General features: G+C 39.3%; 1 protein-coding gene across 1 annotated transcript; it reads right to left on the bottom strand.

Annotated features, from left to right (window-relative positions):
• Positions 1-325: 325 nt before the first annotated feature.
• On the bottom strand, positions 326-9,410 carry LOC143856439 (Transducin/WD40 repeat-like superfamily protein). Its single transcript, XM_077366653.1, has 5 exons — positions 8,726-9,410; positions 7,753-7,822; positions 2,021-2,255; positions 840-913; positions 326-720 (listed from the first exon to the last, which is right to left on the bottom strand). The coding sequence occupies exons 1-5, from the start codon at positions 9,364-9,366 to the stop codon at positions 667-669; spliced, it is 1,074 nt and encodes a 357-aa protein (XP_077222768.1). The 5' UTR covers positions 9,367-9,410; the 3' UTR covers positions 326-666.
• Positions 9,411-10,188: the final 778 nt, after the last annotated feature.

Here is a 10,188-nt window from a genome sequence, read left to right as displayed (position 1 = left end):
CTTGCATATTAAAACAGGGCGGGGCGGGTCAATCTCCATCCCCATCTCCGCCCCATCCCCGCTTCTGGGAATTTTTTAAGACCCCGTCTCCGCCCCGGAAGGCGGATCCCCGTTTTAACGGGTGAAATTGCCAACCCTATTTATCACCATATAATCATAAATGTGTCACAAGTCACAACTTAAAATTCATGTTGATCAAACAATCCTGACCGTCAGATGGATACGCACTCAACGTGGCCCACTGACCTATATCGTTCAAGGTAAGGTCACATGGATCATTTCTGGGGTTAAATCTATGTAGAATGAGGAAAATGGAAAGGAGATACAAATCAATGGAAAATCTTAGAGGTGGCTATATGATCTGAACGTTAATTGAAAGTATTGGACCACAGAATTTGGATCCGAACATTGTCCATTGGATCCATATACTAAGGTTTAAAATTAATTTGTACAGTCACCCAGTCATAGCCACAAAATCCCATGGAGCTTCCTATATCCAGATGGAAGGTGCCAATGTAGGAAAATAATCTACAGAGGCTTTCTTGCCAAGTGATTAGGAGAACCACCCAACACAATTATGATTGCTGATTTTCTGAACCTTCAAATCACGCCTGGAAGAACAGTTCTCATTCAGTAAATTCTTTTGCAGTATTTCACTAAGTTGTGTCATGGTCTCATTAAGATGGCTATGGCTTCCCATTCCAAATTGCAGATCACATCCTGCAAAATATTTCCAAGAATCAAATCCAGCCCACCAAATGTATTCAATTTTATTTGTAGCTCCCATGTAAATTAAACTCATAACAACCGTAATTTAGTCCCGAGAAGGTTCTACTCACAGATGGATTTTGTGGATCGATATCAAAGCCATTGATTGAACACGGTTCTGCCAATACGTCAAGGGGTTGCTCACCTGTGGAGTCCAAAATCGTTAGCCACTTGTCGCTAAGACAATGAATGATCACATGAGCCACTAAAGAGATGTTAAGAGTCCCTTTGACTATAGAGTGGCGAAAAATAAAAAGCTTTTCCTTCAGATGGTGCAAGCAATTTGGAGTCAATGCAACAGACGACCCTATGGTTACAAGAATTATACTGAGGAAAAAAATTAGCAGGTGAAAATACATTCAGGGTTTCTCTGATAATCAACTCATTTATAAGTCCCATTATGGATGATCCAAAACAAATCAAATTTCTCCATTGGACGGTCGTTAACATTCATAATGCAAATCATATAATTGTTCGTAACTATTCATAGAAAGCAAAAAAGACAATCATACAGAAAGCACAAAAGACAATCGTACAGAAGTCTCCATTTATCAGTGGAGATAGAGTAGTGGATAAAAACAGGAAAAATCCTGACAAGAATTAAGACAGAAGATGAAGAAATGGAGGAGAGATGTCAAGGGAAGCTGAATTAAACACACTCAGGTGTTTGTTAATTTTAACCCCGTCGATTTTGCTCAGGAGAAAGAGGGAGAAGCGGAGAAAGAATAAGTATGCATTTGTTTCAGATTGTATCTAATTAAACATGCGCAGAGACAGTCCATTGGGGGGAGCAAGGAACTCACAGGAAAACAACCAGCACAACCAAATTCTTCATAGATTGGAGCAATTTATTGTATCAAAGAACTTTCTCGGGTGTGATAAAAGTCAAAATCAAGACCAACTTTCTGGGGTGTGATAAAGATCAGAAGTTAGGATCATCTCATGGACATGATTTTTGGGGAACCATCTACTTACTGTGGCTATCTGAATGGACAGTTTGGATCATCCTATGGGGTTGGCTGTACCGTATTTTTGGGGAGTTTGCCTGGGTAAGCTCCCTATATATATATATATATATATATATATATATATATATATATATATATATATATATACATATATATATATATATACATATATATATATATATATACACACACACACACACACACACACACACGTTTGAAACAATTGGAAAAATTCATGGAAGTATTGTTGAAATTGCAAATCCTATTAAATTGAGTGAGCATACCTTGCTCAAGAACAGCCAGTATCCCATCTTCTGAGCACATCATAATGGGTAGAATTCTGGCAGAGGTCGACGATACAGTATTTGAAGACAGCATGTGGCTGTCATATTGGACCTCCCACACCTCACTTTCGGAAGGTGGGGGAGCTGCTTCGTTCAGCCCAATTCCAGAGAGAATGATTGGTTGTTTTTGCCAGCGAAGGTCCCAAGCAAAGACAGTTCCAGAAGAACCCCCTACCTTCAAATGCTTAGAAGAATCAGTATATCATGGCCTAATTAAAGAAAAAATAGTGCCAAAAGAACGCAAAAGTTCGGAATGAGGTGATAGAAATAATAGAAACTACAAATGGCAATCAAGTAGAAAACACACAGTAAAGGTAATGAAAAAACAATAGTACTTCGAAACTAGCTAACAAAGTAACAAATGTAAATTCAAATGTTAAGCTAGAGTAATAAGAGGAATGCTAGATTCAAAGGCGCCCTTGCAAAAAAAGAGGGCAAAGGGCGCCACTATTGGTCAAATCCCATTAAAGACAGCAATGATCTTAATTTTCTGTGCCATCTTAAATGGGATTTGACCAATAGGGGCACCCTTTGCCCCCTTTCTTTGCAAGGGCACATGTAAGTCTAGCATTCCTCGAGTAATAAAGCATGCAGGAGCTGAAGCTTATTTGCAGTGTTTCTTTGTGTCTCGTCTACCACATAAGAACTCCATCCGAAGGATTCCACTGCATGAAACAGAAAACCTAAGTGTTATTACTCACAAATGATTGAAGTTTCTACTGCTTTTAATGTCATCAAAACTTCAACAGTGGAAGTCTACATGAAGGCACAACACAACTTTAAGACGCAGCCTCGAAGAAGGTACATTTCTCACTTCAAAACTCTCACAAGGACGCACAAAATATAGTGTTAAAGCTCATTGAGCAGTACTTAATCATTCTTGAATTCCTACTTTCTCTTTCCTATGACAGAAATGTTCTGTAAAAATTGGAGAATTTCTCAGTTTGAGCTCCGAACAGGAGTAGCAATCTAGTCAGAGATCTAGGAAACAACAGAGGTTTTACATGCATTTACCACTTTTTTGCAAAATTTATTGAAGGAAGGCATCCGTTTGTCATCCTATCCCTGATATCTAGTATAATTTCAAAGAGTGCTTGATGAAGATGGCACAAAAAACCAGAGATGAGAAGTGTGCCAGAATCTTCCAAGTATTCCTATTAAAGGAGGCTACATTTTACTGGTTTGAAGATATTACATGCATTGTTATATTCTTGGGCAAAGGCTTGGGTGCATTGAAGTCAATATGTCATTCCAGGTCATGTCATAATCTCTTGATCAGGTTTAGAGTGGGAAGGGGGGATGGGACATGTTTTTGGGTAGATCTTTGGTTAGGAGAGTCAAGTCTGTGCCATGCATTTCCGAGGCTATACCTCTTTATAGGGAGGCGACGGTGAGTGACTATATGGAGAAGGGGTGATGGGGATAGTGTGTGGTCGATTAGGCTTAGGCAAAATCTAAAAGATAAGGAAATAGGGTGTCTAGCCAAACTCATGTCACGCCTATATTCTTCTTGTTGTTCCACTAACATCTTGGATCGAAGGATTTGGATGCCGGACCACACTGGCTCCTTTTCGGTTTCATTTTTCTACCGGTTGGCTTCATTACCTAAAGGAGTATCCCCGTGCGCAAGAGTATGGAAATCTCGGGCCCCACCACAAGTCGTGACCTTCGGTTGGTCGGTGACTAGGAGAAAGATCAACACGTGTGACCGTCTACAAAAGGGAAAAGGCAAGCTTGCTAGTTTGTGCGTGTTATGTATGGCTTATGACGAATCATTACATCATTTAATGATTCAATGCCCATTCTTGTGCCAACAATGGATGAACATCGTCAAAAGTTTCGGACTTGCATGGACTCTTCAAGGGACAATTAAGCAAATAACGGTGGATTGGAGCGGAGGAGCTTTCGGAGATGCGGATTAGGCAATGTGGCTGCTTGTTCCATTCGCCATTATTTGGCATTTGTGGAGAGAGAGAGAGAGAGAGAGAGAGAGAGAGAGAGAGAGAGAGCAGGGTCTTCAAGGGAAAGGAAAGATGTTGGGGTAAAATTGCTCTAAAAATCGAAACCGATCGCATTCATTGGAGTAGGATGAGTAAGGATGCACTGAACTATAGTATTGGAGAGATTCTCAGGAATTGGAAAGTGATTATGGCTGAGAAAAAAAGTGCAGTAAAAGTGACTCCAAAGTGGGTTCCTCCACTCCCACGATGGATCAAATTGAACTTTGATGGTAGGTCAAAAGGGAACCCGGGTCGTGCCGGCATTGGGGGTCTTTTTCGAAACTCAGAAGGACAGAAACTTCTCTCTTTTTCAGGGACTGCAAGTGTATGTGAGGCAAATGAGGCTGAAGCAAGAGCTTTGTTGTGGGGCCTGAGATGGTATGCAACTAATGGCTAGGGACCACTAATAATCGATGGGGAATCATCCAACATTATTGCAAGGGCATGTGGCAAAGCAATCGGACCATGGGCGCTATAGTATCATTGGCGAAATTAGAGATTTGGTGCAGCACACCGAGCCTAAATTTCAGCATATGCAGAGGTCGGCAAATGAAGATGAGGATAGTTTAGACGAAAAAAGGGCGAAGAGGAGGATATGATAATCATACAAGGTACCAGTTGAGGCCACAAATGCGGATTGCCAATTCTAAGGGATAAAGGGTAGCCCGTTTTGGGTTGATGGAAAGGAGGTGTCGAAAGGATTGGGAACATATCACCTTGAGAGAATACGCAGTGCAGGTTTCGCAGTGCAGACCCTGCCAAATTCAGCCATCCCTCAATATGCATATGAAATAACGGTGTCGGGAGGTTTCTGTGGCTCTACTGTTGTTGTAGTTTGAGCTCAGCCCCTTCTTGCTTTGAAACAGAACCAGAAACACCACTGATTTGAGTGTAGCTGCGGATGTATGAGGGGATGCCTTGTCCCCATCATTTGTAGTTCAGTTACTTTTCTCAAAAAAAGAAAAGAAAAATATTCTTAATATACTGACTCGTGTCTGGCAACCACCTATGGAAGCTACTTCCATATTTTTAGTTCATTGGCATGGTCTGACCTCCTTTTGCTATCTGTGTTAGTTGATTGAAAATACTATCCTCGTGATGCTCCTCTATTTTTTTTACTACATGACCAGCATCTACAACCTTTAAAATGCCTGGTGTATGCACCTATGGCATTTAAAAGGGAACACTCACAAGCCATGACAATCCAACCCGAGTGATCCCCCCCCCCACACACACACACAAAAAGAAAAAGAAAAAAAAAACAACAACAACAACAATTTCAAGAATCCTGGAAGCATCCTAAACTTCTTTGCCTTCTCTTCTTCAAAGAAAACTAGACATATTCAAGGATCTTCAAAGTTCAAACATTAAAGACACAAAATTTAAAAGACATAAAGATGTAGAATTAGAGGTATTATCATAATGTATAGCACCTCTGACAGGGATCAAGAAGAGCAGGAAAAAGAGGCTCTAGAAATGGTACTTAAGCATCTGCTGAAGTGAGGCCTTTGGGGACTACCCAGCGTCATTTTGAAGCAACATTAGAAGGATACAGGTGGGAAGTATGTTTTTGACAAGTCACTATTTGTTATACTCAAGGTTTAAAATTTCGGTTTCGGACCCTGAAATTTCGAAACAACCGAAATTTCAGCCGAAATAAATGACCGTTTCGGTTTTTATCGATTTCGGTGTCGGTCTCCACCGGTCGAAATTTAAAACCATGGTTATACTACAGTCAAAGAGTCGTCTATAACTTGTTCTTTGATAATAAGGAGCCTACAACATGGGCCCACTTAGGGGTTTTTATTTATTTTAGTTTGTAATTCAATTGGACAAGTCTCTAGAAGTATAGAGGAGAGTCATACGATTCAATTAGGATGGTAATTATTTGTTTCTTTGTTTAGGGTGTTGTTAGAAGGCTGGTTTTAACTTTTAACTAGAAATGTAAGTGGGCTAAGTTAAGAGTCTACTTGCTAATTTAGTTAGGAGTCTAATAGCAAGTTGTCGGGAGAAGACTATAAATATATGGGATTTGCTAGGTATTTCGAGGGCTGCATGTTACGCGAGAGAGCAGCCACCTCATATGAATTAAATGAATAAGACAAAATCTGTTGAAAAGTGAGCCTATGTGGCTGCTCTCATGCAACAACCGGCCAGTGAAATGCCTTCTGTGATGAATACTAGCAAATCCCTAAATATAAGTGTGTGTGTGTGTGTGTGTGTGTGTGTGTGTGTGTGTGTGTGTGTGTGTGTAAAGAGCTAGAACAATCAGCATTATGATGAATTGGATAAATAAAAAGACTTTTTTGCAATTTTTTCAAAGCCATGGAAGAAATTTCTGCTCATCAAGTTGTCATGTCTAGGGTCCCCTTGGGGTGATTCCTTGGATTGCGTTAGTGTGATGCTAATATATTCATTGCTTTTTCTATTAATTCGGGTCTTTAGATATGTTCACTCTCCTGAGTTCTTGTTCATCTTTTATCAAGATCATCTAGTTCTTTTCTTTTCTTTTTAGTTCTAGAATTAGAATTCCTGTTTTCAAATTTCTAATTCATCTTGGATTATTTTTTAAATGGAAACCCCATGTACTTAGGAGGCACACGCCCTCATCTTGGATTGTTATCAATTTCTTCCAACCCTGCAAGCAGTTTTCTTTGAAGTCTGAGTTTCCATATTTGTTAGAAAAACCCCCCATGATCATTTTTAGACACCAGGGTTTCTATCTTAGTGTTAAATCTCCACATCTGTTACTCTTGCAGTTTTGAACCTTTTGATTATTTAACTTTTAAAGTAACTGTTAGGATGTCTTTGTTACATCCAAATCCTCTAGATAATATCGTTAACACCAGTCAGTTCATTTTGATTAATCTGTTAAACCCTTATTACTCCTTGAACCTGAACCCAGTCAGTTGAAAACATTCAATCTGATGCTAGGTCAGATCAGAATTTTCCGTAGTAGATTTTCCTTCCCATATTGATCCTACATCAACTTCCACTGAAAATCAAAGGCAGTTTGGAAAGAATTGAAGATAAGTATCTTTCTCACTCAGCAGAAAGACACATCAACCTATCTCTGACAAACAAAACATTGATTGTGCACAGGTTCTAATATTCAGACCCACACATCATCAGGTGAAAAAAAAAATCTGTTCATTGAAGTTGCTTTTACAAAATACAGCATTGAGAACCTAATGTCATTCAGTTACCCAATTAACACAGTTTCAAGTGTTTCAAGGGTTCGAAAATAATTAAATTGTTGGAATTCCACAGTAGAAATAGGAATTTGGCATTTATCTTGACAGATTGAAGATTTCTTTTTTTTTCTTTTTTTTTTAAATCAATTAGAAAATGGTTAACTAGCAGATATACCATCAGAAAATAAATCTGCTTTAAGAGCTTACGATGTCAAAATTACTGAAATAAATAGATTTTCTGTTATTTTCCTACTATCAACAGAATTTACTCTAGTTCTGCGAATTCCTCTTAATCCCAAGCCTTTAACTCACACATTGAGAGTTGACAGTGAGTGATATATTTTGTAATCCTTAGTGGCATATAATAACAATAACGATGGAGCCAAAAACTAAATCTGCAGAGGACACAAAACCCAACATTTGGCACATTTTTATGAAATAGTTGCTTGCAAAGACAAGAACTCCACGAGCATCTTACCACACAAACATGCTTTCGTGATGGATGAATATCAATGGAATGTATAATTCCACTTGTAGTGCCTCGATCCCTGCAGCACAGCACTTTAAAAACTCCAAATACACATCAAGATATGATTAAAAAAAGGGTGAAAGAAAGGATTCACAAGTATCTAGGCTCAACGGTACAAGGGGATAGGGCTTATCTTTACACAAGGATGCATTTAGAAAATTAAACAGGGCGGAATTTCCTTTAGAGGGAGACACATACATAAAAGCAACCTGATAGAAGATCACAGACACCATTAAAAAAAAAAAAAAGTGATAATTTCGCTCAACAGACAGAATCATGATTTTTTTTAAAGAAAATTCCTTTTGAATGATGTTTCCGGAAAGCTTGTCTAAAGTAAATATGGAAAAGCAAGTCATATCAGACTTGAGTTTGTTAATATCTTGCCATGGTACTTTAGTTTCATTTTTCAGACACAGAACCTTTACGTTTTGGATTCTGAGAATTGATTTTGTTGAAGTATAAATGATTATATAACACCAACTCTAACAGCTTAAGCTTTTAGACTAATTGGTTGTTTAACATGGTATCAGATCTATTGCCTCACGATGGGTCCTGGGTTCAAAACCAAACAACTCCTTGATATTAAAAATCCACGTGTAAGACCAACACAAGAAGAGGGGTCAGTGTTGAAGTATAAATGATTAAATTACACCAACTCTAACAGCTTAAGCTTTTGGAGTAATTGGTTGTTTCACAGATTTTGAGTCCAAAACTGATTGTTGGATGCAAAATTACATTTAAGTTTGAGTCCAATAATCAGTTTTGAATTCAAAAATGTGCAGGGCATTAATAATTTATTCGGTTATCTACAAAAGCATATATCTATTTGGTTTTCTGAGGAAAAAAGAATACACAAAATCCCCTTCATGGACACACAAAAATGGCCAGAACTAGAAATCATATAGCTACAAAGAACCCTTACCAATCACCCTTGAAATGTGAAACAATCCCACCAGGCTTTCTCTGATCCCACCACTGAAGATTAAACCCCAAACTCCCCGTCGCAAACTCGGCCGGCGAAGCCCACCTAGCCGCCGTATAAGAAACCAACCCTTGGCTATCAAAAACCCGCCGATAATTTAACTTAGATTCCCCCAAACTCACCAAATTCACCCTCCCATCTTCACCAACACTCACACACTCAAACCCTCCTCCTTGCAAATCAATCCCAGACACAGGTCCTCTATGGAACGATTTATCATCAATCGAGAGCTCGGATTCGAGAGACGCCTCGATGGGATCGGTGAAGAGGAAATGCAGAGAACCTGCGAGAGTGGAGGCGACGAGAAGGGGTTTTTGAGGGGTTTGAGAGATTTTAAGGGATGTGATTCTGGAATGGGAAATCCATGAAGATTGGAGGTGGAGATTTGGAGGGTTAGGGTTAGGGTTTTGATGATTTAGGGCATGAATTTCGAGGGAAGAGGAAGAGGAATCGGAATCGTGAAGGGCTAGGACTATGAATCTGTCGAACGCGGAGAGAGGAGAGAGCCATCGGACGGCATCTACGTATTTGGATTGGGGAAATCTGTGGATTTTTATTTCTCTTTCTTCCCCTCCCGCCATTTCTAGGGTTTCTAAGCTTCTAAAGAGTTCGGACAAATAGAGTATTTATATGTATGGATTTTGAAAGGGGTTTTGGTACGAAAAAAGAGGGTTTTAGGGTAATGATATTGGCACTGCCACGTTTAATAATTGCACCATCTCTTCTTGTCTTTTATTATTCAAACAGCTGTCAACAGTTATTACAACAGGGGTGGACATGGTTCGGTTTTGGGGTATACCCAGAACCGAACCATATATAATCGGTTCCCTGAAATTGGAACCAGAACCGAACCATATATGTTTGGAACCGAACCAGAACCATATATAATCGGTTTGGTTCGGTTCGGTTCGGTTTGGTTCTGGGTTTACCCAACCTTCACCAAATGTAGATATTTTAACTAATCGTATTTATAATCGGTTCGGTTATGTTTATATATGAACTACAAGTCTACAAACACTAACATGCACGAATTTGGAATAATCAAGCACAAATTTGCACAAATTTGAGCAGTGCAAAAATTATATATGACCTACAAACATGCACAAATTTGGAATAATCAAGCACAAATTTGGGGGGTGAATTAAAATTTTAAAGGCAAAGCGATGAGGCATTGGATTTTAAGGTGAGGGTCGGTTCTTGGTTCGGTTTTCGGTTCCGAGATCCCAAACCCAAAACCGAACCGAATTTCCATCGGTTCCAGGATATCAGAACTGGAACCAAACTATATAAATATAGAACCGAACCGAACCGAACCATATGTGCTGGTTCGGTTCGGTTCCTCGGTTCGAACCGGAACCATGTCCACTCCTAATTACAACTCCCCCAAAAAAGCTCTCAGAAGC

Source organism: Tasmannia lanceolata, unplaced genomic scaffold (assembly GCF_043159265.1).
Source record: "Tasmannia lanceolata isolate RefF3 unplaced genomic scaffold, GAP_Taslan_0.1 ptg000023l, whole genome shotgun sequence".
NCBI lineage: Eukaryota > Viridiplantae > Streptophyta > Magnoliopsida > Canellales > Winteraceae > Tasmannia > Tasmannia lanceolata.
This window is presented reverse-complemented; position numbering and strand designations above follow the sequence as displayed.